This window comes from Acipenser ruthenus, chromosome 5, assembly GCF_902713425.1.
Source record: "Acipenser ruthenus chromosome 5, fAciRut3.2 maternal haplotype, whole genome shotgun sequence".
NCBI lineage: Eukaryota > Metazoa > Chordata > Actinopteri > Acipenseriformes > Acipenseridae > Acipenser > Acipenser ruthenus.
In genome coordinates, this window is record NC_081193.1 from 21,653,901 (window position 1) to 21,673,105 (window position 19,205).

Consider the following 19,205-nt stretch of genomic DNA (forward strand, 5'->3'; position numbering starts at 1 on the left):
TTTTCAATGATCCAATTAAAAAATCAGGCTCAATTTAGAATAGCAGTTGTTTGATCTCTGAGATACATATACAACAGGATATTCAATTACATACAATTAATATCCTGTTGTGAGGAACGCGAGTGTTTCAGTGTTCTGCAGGGTTTTTTAACCATAAAGGGGGCACTTTCCAAACTTGTCGAACTGTTTTCCTTGACTGGAATGACCACATTATCTACACTTGATATGGATTCATAAATTATCAAGCTTTTCTTTAAGGAAAAAGGGAGGCATAAAAACAAAAAGGTGTCTTGTTGCCAAATCAAGCTAAAAATGTACCCATTTAAAAAGGATAACATATCTATACCAATTTGGGGTATTCCATTGTAGACGTATCATAAATGCCACTGTTAGATTGAACAAAAAAAAAGGAAAGAAATTGAGCTTACATCAAACTTGGGTGAAATTTGTGCCGAGCTCCCTGCATACTGTTCCCTGAAACAATCGCTGAATGGTAGCAAGAGGCCCATGGCTAAAATCTTGGAGCAGAGCTTCTCTGCCTCTTCCTGTGGGGCATCTTCCTCCTGTCTGAAGAACTTTCCCAACAGCGTCCGGCCTAGACAAACAAGAAATTCAGATTAAAACTAGGTTTCTTTCCAGAACATGCTTTTGCCAACGACTTGTGTGTTCAACTGGCATTAAACCTTCAGCTTTAGTTCAACCCAGAGGTGGCCAACACTGGCCCTTCCACCACAGGTTTTTGTTACAACCTTGTTCTGAATTGTTTAATTGAACCAATTAAATCTCCATCCAGACCCCGTAGTTAATTATATCATTTCAACTGTTAAACCTGGAGTGGAATTGCCCTCCAGATTGGACACCCTTAGTTTAACCTGTTATGTGGTAATGCAGGTTTCCTATGAAGATATATACCGGTACTTGTCCACTCAAAGAACTGCACAGCAACACTGGATTGGGCAAGGCAATCTAATTTAACAGGATATGAGTCAAATATAGAACACTGTGGTCATTGAGCATGATTAAAAATCTAACAAAACATTTGAGGTGAGATCACTGAACTTATAAATAAATCTTTGATCAAAAGAGCTGCAGCAGCTTTAATTGGAAAATAATTTCAGATGAATGAGTCAGCAAATCCCCCTCTTAAGAACTAGATGTAAAGGTCATTTATTTTGTGGCAGGGGAATTGAAATGGGTCGATTATGCCTTGGATTTGGAATACTGCAGCTCCAAGAGAAAGAGGAGTATATTGAAATTTTTTTTATTGAAATTTAAGCAGTTCAAGTCCAGTGAATAACCTGAAATGGTACAAAGGTAAGCGGTAAACTGCCAGAGGTTAAAAAAAAAAAGTTTAGGTTACCAAAAACTGAAAAATAATGTACATTTCAGAGTTATACAAAAAGGCCTTTTTCAGGGAACAAGTAATGGGTTAACAACTTACAGCTGTTCTGCAGCAATGGAAGTAAATTAAGCCTTGAAAGTTGATGCTAACAATTCCTACAGGTGTCCCAACTTTTGTTGATTACTTACAAACCCTCTGTCTGTATAAAAGCAGTGTTGGAACAGACTGTGTTACTACACCCTCTTAAGCATTATTTGGACAGTATTGTACTGCAGGAAGTAGTATATTGCTCTCATAATGGCGAGAAAAAGGCAATTAACAAAGGAAGATAGACAGACCATTATAACCCTTAAAAGTGTAGGTCTTTCCTTTAGAGAAATTGCAAAGAAAGCCAAGGTGTCAGTGAGTACAGTTTCCTACACCATCAAAAGGCACTTGGATACTGGAGGAAAGTCTGACAGGAAGAGGTCTGGCAGACCCAAAGCCAGAACAGAATCAGAAGACAAGTTTCTGAGAGTCAGCAGCTTGCGTGATAGGTGGCTCACAGGACAACAGCTTCAAGCACAGCTTAACACTGGTCGAAGTAAGCAAGTCTCAGTTTCAACTGTGAAGAGAAGACTTCGAGCTGCAGGTTTGACAGGTCGAGTGGCAGTAAGAAAGCCATTGTTAAGATGGCAAAATAAGAAAAAGAGGCTTGCCTGGGCCATGAAGCACCGCCTGTGGACTACTGATGACTGGAAGACGGTCTTATGGACCGATGAATCAAAATCTGAAATCTTCGGTTCATCACGCAGGGTTTTTGTACGTCGTCGAGTAGGCGAAAGGATGGTTCCTCGGTGTGTGACACCAACTGTCAAACATGGAGGAGGAAGCGTGATGGTCTGGGGCTCTTTTGCTGGATCCAGAGTCGGCGACTTGCACAGAGTGAGTGGCACCCTGAACCAAAACTGCTACCACAGCGTTTTGCAGCGGCATGCAATACCCTCTGGTATACGCCTAGTTGGTCAGGGGTTTGATATTTGATTTCCATTGTAGAAAGAATGCCACGAGTGTGTTCGGTTGTTATAGCTGCAAAAGGTGGCTACTTTGATTAGTCAAAAATTTAGATTAAATTTTATTAAACAAAACGATTCCATGATTTCTTTTTTTTATCTCCAATTGTTTATTTGTTCTATGCTTTAATTTCAGAGTACATTGAGACATTTAACTGCGTAAATTTCAATAAAAACTGGAAAAATGGAGGTGTTCTAAAACTTTTGACCGGTAGTATATATATATATATATATATATATATATATATATATATATATATAAAAAGTTTAAATCTAAACAAAATATGTAAACCTGGTAAATAGCAAACTAGGTTAGCAACACACAAAATATGAAGGAAAAAAACATTACATTTTTTGCCACAGAAAGTTTGTCTTGTAATGCTTCTAAACAGTAAACTTTACGTTTTTTTTTAAACATCCCAACAAGTACATAGACCACGAAGTGTTATAAATCACACAACACATTTTTTTTCTAATCCACCAGTACCTTAGCCACTAAAATAAAAAATAAAAAAATAATAAAAAAAAACAGCTTTGAGCATTTAATGTCAGGTTCTTGTAAACACCCAGATGAATTAGGTAAAAAAAAACATTAAAAAAAAGAAAAAGAAAAAGACCAAATTATTAAAATGGCACCTTAGTTTACAGTAATTGATGTTTTGTAGATGTTTAAAAACTGTGCTGAGAGTTCTAGATTTAAAATAGTGTTTTGTAAATATCTGTTGTATTATAATTAAGCACCATATTTTTTCAATTTGGTTTATAATGTTGTAAAACATGTTTTAGCTTAATAAATAGTTAACATTTTAAATCTGTAAGAATATTTTTTTTTTGTAGTTCTTTGTAAAATATCGTGCTCCATTGCAATTATCATGATAATACCCCACAGAATAATCGTCAGAGAATTTTCATATTGTGACATTACATTTCAAACAATGTTAAAAAAAAATCAAACACTGGAAAACGTTAGAATACGATCCGCAACTCCGATCTTTTGCTACAACTTGAAAGTTTTGTTTTAGAAGGGGTAGGAATATTAGAAGATTCCCTTGTATCCTCAATGTATAAATCACCTACAGAGAAAAATATTACAAAACCGCTGACATCTCAGAACTACATTGGATAGATTTACCAGTGAGCAGGAGGATGATGGGAAACGGAGTTCTGAGAAGTCCATGCGGGTACATGGGAAGCCATCTTGAGGCAGGGAATGGAATTTAAAAAGTAAAAAAAAAAAAAAAGTGGTCAAAATGTAAAAAAAATTAAAATACACACACCCCTTACATAAACAGTTGTAGCAACACCCGGGAGCATGTAACACAATAAAATTAAAAGGTCCTTATGTACCCTTTAATGCAGCACAACTTAAATTGTTCACTTAATTTTGAGACATATTTACTGCAGGTTGATCACGCGTTACACAGTACTGCAAGGAAAATTACTGTCTCAATGTTCTTGCATCATTAGTAAGCACACTGAACATTACATTCTGTGCTGGAAGAAATTCTAGCATGAATATCAGTGTACATTAAAATCGGCTAAAATAAAAACTGCCGATAGCCGATTGTGATTTTTTTTCCTAATATAGGTGCCATGCCAATAGGCTACCAATCGATACACCCCTACTTATAAGTATACAAACACAGCCATTTACACTATGCGTAAAATTCAGGAATGAATAGTCCAAGCTGTAACAAAGCCCATAAATGACAATTAAATTGCGGCAGAATCTGGGTTAGCCCAACAGTAAGACTGGGTTGTCCAAAATGGTCTCAAATGTTATGATATTTTCTGACTTGACAGTGCAAGACTTAATGACAGTTTGTCATCCTTATGGCACAGAATAGTTAACCCAACAAGTCAATAAAAAAAGTTCAGACATTACAAAAGATGCAGCACAAACTCCAGCACCAAAATAATTTAAAACATAAAATTTTTGTAATTTACCAGTAGAAAAAGAAAATGTTTCTTATCTAGAGCCAGACTCTTTATATCCACTATTTCACTTTCAATTCAATTACATGTAGGTTTGGAGACATAGAAAATAAAAATCAGCAGTACCAGCAACCTATTGTACAAAATGATGCACTTGTATCAATAATAAAATACTGTAATATCATAAAATACTGTAAATTAACACTAGTCCTGTATCGAGTCTTAGGTTTAATATTATTATTATTACTATTATTATTATTACAGAGAAACCCTACAGTATTAATTCATGTTCATTTCGCAGTCGTTTCAGTGAAGCAGGGGGTTTTATATTGGTTTAAAAGCAATGGGAATGCAACTGTTTAGAATGTGGTTGATTCAATTAGCCAGTTTTCCCTGAATTTAAATGATTAGGAGCCTGCAGTTTGAGGACTCAGTCCTCTGTTAAATAATATTTTCCTCCCCTTTATCTGCATGAACAACTAGTAAAAGTCTAACGTACCTGACAATGGGTACTGTACCTTCTTGACAAGTAAAGTTTAAGTCTGGAAATTGACACTATTGATAGGGTCCTGCATTTTACGAGACCTATTTCTTTCAATTATAATTCAACTGCTATCCCCTAGATGTCCCTGCAGCCACTCCAGTTATAGTAATCAAATTCATAATTAAGAAATCAACACAGTACGCTTTGACTAATTAGAAAAAAATAAAAGCTAATTATAATGAGTATAAATGGTAATTGAATAAATTGATGCTTTAAAAGAAAACTCTTGTAATGCCAGTTACATGATCAAGGCATATAATGACATTCTTCGATGGGTTCTGCCAAATTCAGTACATTTGACCCCAATGCCCACATAATAGCCATTGCCAGCAATATCTGGGCAAATAATTTTCCGAAAGCAGACAAGCTGGTTGCAACCATTAAAAAAATTGCCCAAGTAGAAAATTACTTTTTAAAGACCACCTGACAGAAGCAATCCAACAAGGCAGCTGTACCTTTGCGGTCCATTGTCGGACTGGGTCCGACATCGCAATTATTCCTCACAGGTCCTTTGTCGGACTGGGTCCGACATCATTATAGCAACGCAATAAACGGGTGTTTAGTCGTTTTTTCTCCGGAAAAAGCCGAGAAAACCATCCAATTGCCGAGTGGGAGCGACAGGAGCCGAGACAAGTCGAGAAAAAAAAAAAAAAAAAAAAAAAAGGCGTATCTCATGAATAGTCACATGGTATCAGGTATCAGATAACGGGGCGTTCATAGTAAACAAGTTGGCTGAGTGCGTCAGCGCACAGAGACTATCATGGACATTTGCAGAGCTTTTTTCAGATGTTATAGTAATAAAATAATGACTTGGTTCGTATTATTGAGGAGTTTGGTGATAAAACGAGTGATCCGGAGATGATCGATGGGTATGTACGACTATTATTAATATTATTATTTATTTCATACATAGGTGAACGCTATAGCAAACGAAAGGGTGGGGCGGGGCTGGAGATGCCTAGTGAGTGCTTTGTTGATATGCAGGGCCATTTAAACCCGTTTGACTGTGAAAAAAAAACTTTTAAACAGCGCGTATAAAATTAACTGCGCGTGTGAAAATAATTAGACCTGGCGTGCCTGACGCGCAGTTAATAAATGGACTGCAAAGGGTTAATATTGTGTTTTCCTTAATGTTCTTGTGTTTTTTCTTAATGTCGTTGCGTTTTCCTTAATGTTGCAGCGTTTCCCTTAATGTTGTTGTGTTTTCCTTAATGTCATTGCGTTTTCCTTAATGTTGTTGTGTTTTCCTTAATGTCATTGCGTTTTCCTTAATGTTGTGTTTTTCTTAATGTTGCAGCATTTTCCTTAATGTTGTGTTTTCCTTAATGTCGTTGCATTTTCCTTAATGTTCTTGTGTTTTTTCTTAATGTCATTGCGTTTTCCTTAATGTTGTTGTGTTTTCCTTTTTGTGTTTTTGTTTTGCACTTCAGGGCCAGCGTAAGTGACACAATGTGCTGCTTGCGAACAACCTAGCATTATTATTATTATTATTATTATTATTATTATTATTATATATGTTACAGCATTGATGTTATGATTTCAGTATTTTATATAAATTGTTCCGGGAATCAGTGTTGGTTTTTTTTTTTTTTTTTAATATATATATTTTGTCGACAAATTGTGTTCCTACTAGTAACCTGAAACATTTAAATTCTTTATTTACACATTAAGAAATAATATTGAATAAGACGTATTAGTAATAAAGGGATGCATGACTAAATAAATGTCTGTAGCTGCTGCTGCAGCCTAATCAACGCGCCAATGCACGTTAATAGAATGACTAATTGAGTTGATTAAAGGAAATCGGGAGATTATTAATCAATAAGTGGTTTAATTAAGCAGACTACATGACCACCTTGCGGTGGGAGGAATGAAGTGCAGCCTAAGAAAGCAGGTCGCATAAAACGCAGGGCCCTATTGAACATGCAACTTGTGCAGAAATAAGGAGGTACATTTTCAATGGCTTGCAGAGGGGTTGCGATGGCTCAATATTCAAAAGTCAGAGATCGCTGCACACTGCAATTTAGATTTCTGCACTTTTCTTGTTTAAAAATATGTCAATTTTTTTAAATAAATGAAATACTGCACACACAGTAAAACATTATTAACTGCCAAAAGCAATGATGGACAACTGTAGCATGGCATAAAACTAGATCAAATTGTCAAGAGGTTAGTATGTTGTAAGGAATAATGTAAACAGCATTCAGAACAATGATCTAGGATACCACGATAAAACAAATGTAACAGGAATATGATCCACATTTAAAATATTACCTGTATTTTCATTGTAAATAAATAACCAGCTCCTATGATTGACCGCTTCAGTGTTATGCACTGCTCTGATCATGGTGGTGGTAGCATCACGTTATGGGGATGTTTCTCGTCGGCAGTGGTTAGGGCTCTTGACATTTGACCAGAGGGTCATGGGCTCAAGATACAGACACGCACCAAGATATTATGTGTTAGTAGTAAACTACAGTACATCTTTTAGGTTTTAAAAGGCAGCCACACTTCAGTGGGTAACTGTTAACTATTTTATTAAAAATACGCTCACCAAAGAAGACATCGTTAAAGTTGCACGTGGGGGCCTGCACACCTGAGGATTTCCACGCTGTACATACTGGCAGGCTCCCTCTCCTCAGCCCGTCCTCTGATCCACTATATTCCAAATAATCTGCAGACCCTGCTTTTTTGGGCTGGAGGTTGGTCAGCTCATCTTTCCAGTCAGCAGACCGGCTTAGGAGACCGGCTATGTTGTTGGACTTTTGCGGTTTGACTTTTCGCTTCTTAGTCCTGTGGCCGAGGTCATACTGTCGCCTACGAAAGAGGGGACTCTGGGAAGGTGAGACCAAAGGAGAGTGGTTTGGAGAACTCAGCTGCCTTGTTGTTGTTTTAATGTAACTGGGGTGAATAGTAGGGTATGGTTTGACACTAGGGGAGGTCACAGAACTCAAACTTTGCCTGAAAAGGGAAGCTGTTGAGGGGCTTTCAGCAGGCCATGGAGAAAAGGGCAAACAACCCTTTCTATTTACTGTAGCAGGGTCATATCCTAAACTCGCCTTTAAATTACTGCCCCACCGCATTGATTCAACATAACTGTCTCTGCCATTAGAAGTCACTTCTGGGTAACTTGTTTCTTCTTGGTTATTTTCAATCTCAGTCTGGCTTTCGGTCACGTGAGATGGCAGTCCCGAAGCCTCACTTTTCTCATCAACCCTGTCCACACTTCCGAAAAGTACTGTCAAGTCTTGGTAGTTGTTGGTAGTTGTTGCCCTGGCAACAGGGCTTCCACATCTCTCATCAGTTCCAGCTGCAAGAGGCTGTGCATTCTCACTCAATAGCTTGTGTTCCTTTGTCCCAGACAAAGTACAGGGGGGGTTTAAATCATCTGGAGTGTCGTATACAGAAATGTCTTGTTTTTCACTGCTTGCATCTGACAAGTGCCGCTCAGTATCCAGGCCATTTTCTCTGTCAGAGACCGTCTCTAGAACTACAAATTGCTCAGAGTCTAGGGGGGTCGTTTTAACATCACTCCCATATGTATACTCTGCTTTCCAGCTGGGCTCTACAGCTATTGAAACAATAACTCCCTGCTGAAGCTTAATAGCCTGCTGGATATCAGAAAGCAAATCCTCAGCTGAGTGGAAACTATAGATATCAGTAGGTGAGCCAGAGCTGGCCTTTTGTCCCTCTTGTGTTTCCACAGTTGTTTGTCGGCTTTCAGTTATGAGGTGAAAACACTCAGCTTCTGTGTCCGACAGGCCCAGTTCATCAGCAGAAAGGCTGATATTGGGGGTTTTGGTTCTGATTGAATGGGCACTGTCCTGCTCATCTGCTTGTGATGCCTGGTTTTCCAAAACATCCTCCTTTGATCCCCCTGTGATCCCTTTTGCCCTGGATAGGGTCTTTCGTATCCTATTGGTCAAAAAAACAGATGCTTTGGATTCAGATTTTGATTTCTTTGCCCATTTACCATGTGCCTTCTTTCCCTGCGCTCCTTTCTTTGTGCATTCAACCTCCCTGGGCCCCCCAGCATCCTCATCATTATCTCCTCCCACCTTCTTTAGCTTCCCATCCTGGTTACCCATGTTTTTTAGCAAGCGGACTCCCTTAGCAATCAAGCCATGCTGATGTATGCTCTTTCCTCTGCCTCTCAACGAGATTCTGTTTAGTAACCCAGGCTTGTTTTCCGGTGACGAGAGTAGCGATGATGTTGATGTAAAGGAAGCAAATGCCTGTTATTGCTCTCCCCCATCTGCTGAAGCTGGAGCTCTGCATAATGGGCTGCTTGCAGCCTGCTCCTCAGGGACATGCTCAGTGCAGCACTCATGTCTGCAGACAGCTCCTTCCCGTGGCGGCCGATGCTTTTGTTGTTGTTGCTGCTGCTGCTGCTGCTTCAAACCCGCAGAGCTACTCTTTCTACTCTCTTTGAAAGGGGTTCTGAAAAAATTCAGTTAAAGCAGGGACCTGCTTTTCAGTTGTCTGGATGGTCTGCATTGTGCACGTAAGGGAAAACGTTTTCATTACCAGATGAAAAAATCACAGGATCCTGCTTTAAAGGTGTCCCCCTAAATAAAAAAAAGAATAAAACAAATTACAAAATGTACAATGTGTTAAATTGACTAAATGAAAAAGTAGACTAATTAAAACATTATAAATGTTAGTGTATACATATATATTGTAACATACACAACATCTAAAGTGCTACAAACACTTGGGTCACTGCTTTGTATCTTACTGTATGATTTACTAGTGTCTCAAAAAACAGGTCTATAACAGCAGTATAAAGGTTATAAACTTATCCACTGGCAATTTGATTAAACTGACAAACAAATCGCATCACAAAAAAAACATAAATCAGTTATAGCCCACCATGTTAAACCGTTACCTATAACTGAATTAAGTATTTTATTATGCTATTTAAAATCTTGAGTCATAAAATGATTCAAGTGATTATTTTATTGTGGAAACATGAGGACATGTTTTTCTCCCAAATGGATAATGACTAGTATGCGCCAGATAATTAACTGAATCCCCAGGGAGTCAAGATGCCAATAAGGCTCTGTCCTTCATTCCTCTTTTCAAAACACCAAAATGCCCTGTGGGGTTATGCAAAAAGATATGCATGATGAATCAAGGCTAGAGAAACACTATTTGGAAGCAAACAGCTTGTAAGCCTTACAATCACAAAATGTGATTTTTTTGTTATATAACAAATCATATCATCCCTCATGCCAGTTTTGTGTGTGTGTGTGTGTTGTCAGACCTCGAATAATGCAAAGAAAATAAGTTCATATTTATTTTTAAACAACACAATACTAATGTTTTAACTTAGGAAGAGTTCAGAAATCAATATTTGGTGGAATAACCCTGATTTTCAAGCACAGCTTTCATGCGTCTTGGCATGCTCTCCACCAGTCTTTCACATTGATGTTGGGTAACTTTATGCCACTCCTGGCGCAAAAATTCAAGCAGCTCGGCTTTGTTTGATGGCTTGTGACCATCCATCTTCCTCTTGATCACATTCCAGAGGTTTTCAATGGGGTTCAGGTCTGGAGATTGGGCTGGCCATGACAGGGTCTTGATCTGGTGGTCCTCCATCCACACCTTGATTGACCTGGCTGTGTGGCATGGAGCATTGTCCTGCTGGAAAAACCAATCCTCAGAGTTGGGGAACATTGCCAGAGCAGAAGGAAGCAAGTTTTCTTCCAGGACAACCTTGTACTTGGCTTGATTCATACGTCCTTCACAAAGACAAATCTGCCCAATTCCAGCCTTGCTGAAGCACCCCCAGATGAGTCCAATTTTCAGCTTTGCCCAACAGCTGGTCGTCTAATGGTTAGACGGAGACCTGGAGAGGCCTACAAGCCACAGTGTCTCGCACCCACTGTGAAATGTGGTGGAGGATCGGTGATGATCTGGGGGTGCTTCAGCAAGGCTGGAATCGGGCAGCTTTGGTATGAATCAAGCCAAGTACAAGGTTGTCCTGGTGATACTTATGCAACTGAGATGAATCTGTTTTTCTCTGCAAATCTTACTTATTTATATTCTCTATGCATGTTTTAACTTTATCAATGTGGAGTAGTTTGTGTAGATTCTACATGTAAAGTCTAATTTGAAAGCGTTGTGGAGTACGCTCAGGTGCCAACAAAATGTGAAAACTTTGCAGGGGGGTGAATACTTCTGCAAACCACTGTACATCCATAACGAGGTATAATTAAAGTACATGCATCTTATAAAAGCTTTGCCTAAATTGCCTAACATTGGCAAGATATATAAGAAACATCAAACAAATCAGATGACACACTACTCTAAGAAGAAGCCAGAGTAAGAGAGTGATCTGATCCAGGCCACTGCACAGTCTGATAATCCTGTCATGCTTTTTAATGTTGTTATTTATTTATTTTCTCAGAAACTGTTTGTGTCACATGAGTGTTGAGGTGAGAGTAGTTTCTATACACAGTTCCAGTTTGGCTTTGCAATGTGGAAAGCTCCCTCTACTGGATAATGATAGTAATGCACAGATTGTTCTCATTTTCTTATATTTTTCTTAAACTCTCTTACAATCTACCACATGCAGGAAAGAAAGCACATCAGATATCAACACAAGGTTTGTAGTGGCTGCTAATCCTAAAATGGTATTTGTATGGTGTTTTAAATTATGCATAATCTGAAACAAAAAAATACCTTAACAGTTTCTGAAACTTTTGTTGTTAGATATTATCAAAAGTGTTTATTCAGACCTGACTGTAAATGATCAAAGTCCTTAACATGCACACAAATAAGGTAAATATAAAGAGAGAAAAAACTAAACAAGTCAGCATATTTTTTAAACCAAAATTATTTTGCCTGTGTTTTTCATACTTTAAAGTTTAATTTCTTACCTCTAGCAACATTTTCACTGGTCCCATGTTTCTTTTTATGGTTCCTTACTTGTATTTCATACTTTGAAAATGCTGACATTTGAAAGGACCTTATCGATAAAAAGTTTCTGCTCCTTCCCGGAACCTAATCATTTTGTGTGCAGTTCAAACTCACTTTAACGTTGTATCTTCCAAAAAAAAAAAACCCCTCAATACAAATCCAGCTTCGGTCACATAGGAAGGAGTTTCCACCCCAGTGGACATTAGTCCACGTCACAAAACCAGCACACAATGTGGCATTGTAATAATTGTCTGTCTCTGGTAGGAGGTGTTCAAGTCAGGACAGAGTTGCACTGGCAGACAATGAAAGGAAACTCTCAAGGAATGTGCCCAGTGCCTTTTAATGAGCTTGAAATTCACAAAACTATTAAATACAAGCATAACAGAGACACCTTGGAGCAGGGGCTGTCCAATCAAGGTGAAGGGCCATTCCACTCCAAGTTTAACTGGTAAAATGATATCATTAACTACTCCACGGTCTGGAGGGAGGTTTAATCCATTCAATGAAATAATTTAGAACAGGATTGGAACAAAGAAGGGCCAACTTTGGACAACCTTGCCTTGGCGAGTAGGATAGTGTTTTGAAAGAGTAAACATCCTATTTAAAATAAATAAAAAGTACCAAAACAGATTTAATTTACAGATATCATACAGTAGGTTTGTATAAAGCCTAAGTTATATGTATAAGGCTTATAGAGCCATGCTATTGGATGCTGTAATGCTGTGTGGTATGGAGACACTGGAACTTAAACCGGCATGATTTATCCATACTAATCAATGTAAGGATGACATATTTCACCAGTTGGGACCAGTTCTTGTTGCGTAGTATTTGACATGCCCTGCCTCAGATCTATAAAGAGTGCATCCCCATTCATTTACAGTAATTTCAATATCCATGCTACCAGAACCGTAATTCAATGAATAATGAATACAATTAAACGGTCATATTTGTAGATAGTGTGATTATATCATTTGTTCTCATCCTTTGTAAATCAAACCACTGCAGCACCATGGAACACTTCTAAGCAAAAAAATGAACAAACAGTTTGAACTAATTTTTATGTTTGTTTAGTTTCTATATCTGCTAATATTATTTGTATTTTCTTTCCTGGAATACAGTGAAACAATTAGTTGACTATAACTGCAGCTGCAAGTCTCAAATACAAATGTTGATCTGTGCCTTTGTTGCCATAGAATAGATTATCAAACAGTAAGGAAATGAAAAACATGACTATGCACAAACAGCAGAGAGAAGAACATGAACATCCAGACAATGATAGCACACATAATGGTAGTAACTGGGTCAGTGAAAGAAAGGAAGTACGGTACAGTACAAAGACAGGAGGCAATGTTCAATAACTTTAAAAGACTTACCAGATAAGTAATGGGGCAGGGATCTGGGATCCTCACGCTTGTTTGAGATACGTTTTTTTTTCCACCAAAATATTTAGTGTTTTGTGTCCCATATTGAGAGGAGACAGGGCCTAGAGCATTTCTGCCTTCCCACAACCAGATTTCTCAGTGGAGCGTAACAGAAGGCTGGATACTACAGTATAGCACTCCATCAAGCTTTGTTTTTTTTTTTAATGGCAGTGCTGGCTGCCTGCCTGAACTTTATTGATAACTATCAAGGAATGACTGAACCTTCACTTTGTAAATGAAATGTCATTACTGGGTGAAAGATACTATCTGAGATTTACTTCTAATGAATGCACTCACCAGTGTCCTGTGCGTACGGCAGATTGTCAATAAACACAATCACAATTTATTCTGTTTTCTTTTGAATGTGAGAGAGTGAAGCAGCATGTGGGCTGTATTAATAAATCTTTAACTTAAGAGTTATTTAAATAATAGTTTCTGTTTTAGTCTGTATTAATAGTATAGTTTGAGATTCATGAAAATCAGTGACAGTGACTTTAACAACAGTAGGACACGCTTCATGAATATCAAACTTTATGCACAAAAAACAGACTTTGCGGACGTAGCGTGGGCCTTTGTTACATTGTTCTGATTTGATATTCATTTTTGGGTCAACGCACCGATGAGTTAAAAGAGAAATTTGGAAATTGAGTGCGGTGGTATCTGTTATAGGAGGCTGTGTGGTCCAGTGGTTAAAGAAACAGGCTTCTAACCAAGAGGTTCACCAGTTCAAATCCCAGCTCAGCCACTGACTCATTGTGTGACCTTGAGCAAGTCACTTAACCTCCTTGTGCTCCGTCTTTCAGTTGAGACGTTGTAAGTGACTGTGCAGTTGATGCATAGTTCACACACCCTAGTCTCATATCCTGTAAAGTGCTTTGTGATGGTGGTCCACTATGAAAGGCGCTATATAAAAATAAAGATTATTATTATTATTATTATAAAGCACCGGTTTCCCAACAAATTGTTTGTTGTTGTGCCGTTAATGGACTGCTGCCTTTCCCATTGCTTATGCTACTGAGAGACAAACTTCCTTCAGCATGGCAGTCACACGCTTGATTAAAAGTGTGGTGTTTCTAAATGTAGACTGCTGTTATTGGCAATTCAATAACCTCTGAGAGGAAATTTGTTCTTTGGTGACACCTTGTGGCTTTATACTGGAATTACACTGAGAATGCAGTGAAACCCAAAATGTAAACTGCATTAACCTTTTAATTTGTGTAAATTTTGTGTGTTTGTTTTGACAGGAAAGCCATGTTATTGTGATTTACAATGAATAGATTATTTATTTATTTATTGTCAAAGGTTGGAAATTTTCCACAACAAGAAACATGCACACCCGAGCCAAGAGGACCTGAATACATTTTTTGTTTGTTTCTTTAATGGTGACCAGTAATTGACACCTCACTTGTGTACTTAAACTGTATATGACTGTTTTCCATTAGGACCATTTTGCTCTGGGAACTTTGCTTGTTTAACTTTCTTTTAGTTGGATTTATATAGACCGCGAACACAAGCCTGGCCCAGATATATGCTTTCATTTAAGGGAGGTGGTTTCCAAGAGAATGCAATAGAGCCCCTTTAAAAAAGTTCACGGCACAGTAAAAGCATAGCAAAGTGCAGAAGAGTGTACCATCATTGTTAAAAGCATGATAAAGTGTAGGAAGCACAGTTAATCATAACCATAACCGCGGAAAAAGCATGGGCAACAGGTATGGGCAAAACATAGCAAACTGAAAGAGTACAGATTTATTGTTTTATTTAAATATGTGTAGAAAATTGTGTAAAAGCACAGCTGGATTATCCATTTTTGTATAAAATACACTACAATTCGCCAGTCTTCAGCAGAACTGTAGTCCTCCTGCAGCCCTCTCTTCGTGAATTTTGGTTAAGGGTGTCGTGGAAATTCTAATAAAAGGAAGAGAGACTGCGAGTTACAAACACACAGGCCTTTATTTCTTAAGTTTGCAAACTGAAAACACTCTCAACACAGAGTGCTAGATAATTATCGAGCAGTGTTTCAACATACAGAGTTAGATCAGTTTCTTATATACCTTAAAACTGTCAGCAAGGCAGAGGGTTAGCCAATGATGATTCAGATATTAGCATATAAGAGAAACAACTTATATCTATGCATACGTGGCATAAAACTAAGCAAGCAGATAAAAAGGATGGGTGGTTTGGGTATACGTGTGAAAAGACTTCTGGCTCATCCTTTTATCTCACAGCCGCAGCTGCAGTGTAGGCATCTTGCGGTTACTTTAGCAAAGCATACAAGGTTATGTGAGCAAGGTTTATGGGAGTACAAAATGCCAGTACATTATGTCGAGCCAGTTCTATTTTCTGGAACATTTCTATTACATTCCCTCCCTTTTGAGACTTTGTCTCAACCTTATTCAGAAAATGGATTCAAACACACACAATAGTACAAGTTAAAGCTTGATTTACAAAGTTTAACATGTAGTGTAATATGAACAAAGTGACGACCCAACGTATCCCGCTTGCAGATTTTCCCCACTATCTTAACTCATCAGGTCATTTTGACCATCAGGTGATTCAAATGATGACCCTTTCAACAAAATGACCATCAGGTCATTTTGATGGCCATTTTGTTGAAAGGGTCATCATTTGAATCATTACACTGGTCATCATTAGTAAGCAGGGGCATGTTTAAAACAGTGTCAACAGTTTTAGTACATAACTTTTTCACGCAGGTTATGATAAGCAAAAACAACAACAATATCACTACATCATATATAAACCAGTGTCAGTAATGTTCAAAGTGTTCCGTACAGTATGGTTGAGCATTGCCCACCAACCGTTGTCCGCATGTTTTTGATCATGTTCTGCACTCCATGTGTGCAATGTTCTTTTTGTTCTGAGTTCTGTGCGATTTTCAGCGTAGCTGTGGTTTGTAATATCTGGCTCTTTTTTATTATCTTTAAGTTCAGTTAAGAGCCAGATGAGAAACACAGTTAATATGCTGCCAAGAAAAATAACAGTCAGGACTCTGGGGGTCCAAAGCTGACTTGTCCCAAGGCCATCCGAGCCGTCTACGTTGTTCCAGGGGGCGATACATCTCCCTTCGGGCTATAGGGCACTTTTCTGCAATGGCTGGCGTGGACCCAGGTTGATCGTTCAGCGACTTTCACCGCTGTCTGCGTTGTCAGGAGCACCTGGAACGGACCTGTCCAGCGTTGTTGATACCAATGCTTCCGGCGGAGGTCTTTGATGATCACCCAGTCCCCTAGCAGGAGATTGTGGAGCGCCCCTTCCTTCAGTTCGGGTAGGGCAGCTTTTACCCTGGGAAAAATAGACTTCAGAACATTGTTAAGAGAAGCACAATATTTTACCATTTCATCCTCACATCCCATTAGGGTGAGCCTATTTTGAGGAAAAGGTGTGTTCAGCATCCGCATTGGGCGTCCCGTTAATACTTCATGAGGTGCTAGCCCTGTAGTACTGTGCGTGCGTCCGCGCATGTACATCAGGGCCAATGGCAATACTGTAACCCAGGAGAGCCATGTTTCAGCCATGAGCTTAGTTAGTTTAGTTTTTATTGTTTGGTTCGCTCTCTCCACCAAGCATCCGCTTGCGGGGTGGTAGCTACAGTGTGTGCGTAAATCAACTTGTAGGCTTTCAGAAATGTTCTGTACCACACTGTTCACAAAATGAGAACCATTGTCAGATGTCAATTTAGATGGCAGACCCCATCGGGGTATAATCTCGCTCATCAGGCTTTTTGCTACTGCCATAGCTGTGGCATGTCTGCAGGGGAATGCTTCAATCCATTTAGAAAAAGCGTCAATTATCACAAGGCAGTACTTGTAACCTTGGCAAGGTGTTAATTCAATAAAATCCATCATGACATGTTCGAAAGGGCCCTCAGGCCTCGGATGAGCTGATACGGACATGGGCATGCTGCGGCCTACATTGTTGGTCATACAAATCACACATTTAGCACAAAATTGGTTAGCATATGTAGAAAAACCTGGAGCAAACCAAAAATTGTTAACAACATTCACCACCCCTCCCTTTGACACATGGTCTTGGCCGTGTGCCAACTTAGCTACATAAGGGAAACATGAACAGGGAAGGGCAGGCAACCCAGTGGGTCCTCGCCAAATCTTATGAGTAGAATCATAAGAGCATTTGTTTTTCCACAGAGCTATCTCGGCAGGTCCCACACTGTGTTGTAAGTCAGCTACATCCTGTAAAGAAAATACAGATTCAGTTAAGGCAGGTAATGACACCATTTGGAGCACAGGGGCCTGAGTTGATGCGGCCGCTGCTTTAGCAGCAGCATCTGCAACAGCATTCCCTTGAGAGACAGGATCAGAAGCGTTAGTGTGTGCCTGGCATTTACAATCAGAAATGGCTTTTGGCAGCAGAATAGCTTCCAACAAGTTGGCCACCAGTTTAGAGTGACATATGGGCTTCCCTGTAGAAGTGAGGAAACCCCGCTGTTGCCAGAGGGTGCCAAAGTCGTGTACGACCCCGAAGGCGTAGCGACTATCAGTATAGATGGTAACAGTTTGACTTTGAGCTAAAATACAACCACGGGTTAGGGCGAACAGTTCTGCGGCCTGAGCAGAAAGGTTGCCAGGTAGTCTAGCGCTTTCTAGTACAGCAGTCGCAGTAGTTACTGCATATGCAACTAGAGGGTCACCCGCTGGAGTGCGCGTACTGCATGAGGAACATGTACAGTTAGAGGGCACATTGCAACTAGGTCAGCACTAGCCACCACAGCTTCAGTGGCGGCGGCCACCGCTCTCAAGCAACAGACTAGCCCTCGGGCTACGTTATCAAGGCGCTTAGAGTAAAAAGCCACAGGACGTTGTTTTCCCCCATGCTCTTGTGTCAGTACTGCCGACATGAATCCTCCCTTTTCACAAACAAACAGGTTAAAAGGTTTAGGTTTTTTGAGGGCAGTTAGTCCGTCAGGAGTCCAGTCAACTGTGTCTTTCATAGTCATCTTATGGCCATGTATCAAGTCAGCTAGGGGCTGTGTTACTTCAGTGTAATCTGGAATCCAAGCTCTACAGTAGCCAGCCATACCTAGCAACGTCATCATGTGTTTTTTTGTGGCAGGCTGGGGCAGCGTCAGAATTGCAGTGACACGCTCCAGGCCCAATTTCCTGCCTTCCGGTGTAATATCGTGTAATATTTTACAGATGGTGACACAAGCTGCAGCTTTTTTTTTGATACCTTATGACCATTACAAGCTAGGTACTCTAAAAGAGCTCTTGTATCAGTTTTGCACGCGTGCTGAGTTTCAGAACATAAAAGCAAATCATCCACATACTGTATGAGTTTGCTTCCACCAGGGGGAACAAAACCTTCCAGATTGTGCGCCAAAGCGGCAGAAAAGACAGCTGGACTCTCGGTGAACCCTTGAGGCCGTTTCCCCATAAAAGTGAAAGCAAACCAAAACCACTTCGCACTTGGGGGAACAGCTGACAAAACAGATACTGGGTTTGGCAGAATAGGGGCCCTTGCATGTATCGCGTCATTTACTAACCTGAGGTCTTGGACAAATCGCCATTCTCCCGAGGCTTTGCGGACCGGGAGAATCGGGGTGTTGCAAGGCGAGTCTGGGCAGGGCACGATAGCTCCTCTAGAGACCAAAGACGCATGCACAGGAGCAATGCCTTCCTGTGCTTCCTTGCTGAGAGGATACTGGGCGTAGCTAGGCTGGTGTGTGCTTTTTGGTGTGACTGTTAGGGGCTCTGCCCCTTTCATAAGGCCAATATCATACTTATCTTTTGCCCATAGAGAATCGGGGAGGCCGATCAGCAAGGGTGAAAACGTGCCTCCCAGTGCCTCCTCAGGGGGCGCATCTCGGTTCTCTGCCCCATGGACTCCCCGTTGGACAGGCGCGACCCAAAAGAAAGGAGTGCAAACAGCACGAGCACTGGGGGAGAATTTGAACCCGTCTTCACTTTGCCAGTCAATCACCTGCAACACAGACTTAAGCCAGACGCCAGTAT

At 39.8% G+C, this 19,205-nt stretch overlaps 2 protein-coding genes across 3 annotated transcripts in view; both read right to left on the reverse strand.

Annotated features, from left to right (window-relative positions):
- LOC117403197 (formin-2-like) overlaps nucleotides 1-11,905 on the reverse strand; it is a 197,429-nt gene extending 185,524 nt beyond the window's left edge. Inside the window, exons 1-3 of one of the 2 annotated variants that reach the window (XM_059023818.1) lie at nucleotides 11,758-11,905; nucleotides 7,428-10,519; nucleotides 429-595 (exon numbers count right to left, since the gene is read on the reverse strand). In XM_059023818.1, coding sequence (XP_058879801.1) covers nucleotides 429-595; nucleotides 7,428-8,961 — 1,701 coding nt within the window. In that variant the 5' untranslated portion in view covers nucleotides 8,962-10,519; nucleotides 11,758-11,905. Of the gene's footprint in view, nucleotides 1-428; nucleotides 596-7,427; nucleotides 10,586-11,757 lie in introns of those variants that run through there. The other variant, XM_059023819.1, reaches the window with a different exon arrangement.
- Nucleotides 11,906-14,885: 2,980 nt separating this feature from the next.
- LOC131737099 (protein NYNRIN-like) lies at nucleotides 14,886-17,607 on the reverse strand. Its single transcript, XM_059023821.1, has one exon. The coding sequence runs from the start codon at nucleotides 17,469-17,471 to the stop codon at nucleotides 16,269-16,271; it is 1,203 nt and encodes a 400-aa protein (XP_058879804.1). The 5' UTR covers nucleotides 17,472-17,607; the 3' UTR covers nucleotides 14,886-16,268.
- Nucleotides 17,608-19,205: the final 1,598 nt, after the last annotated feature.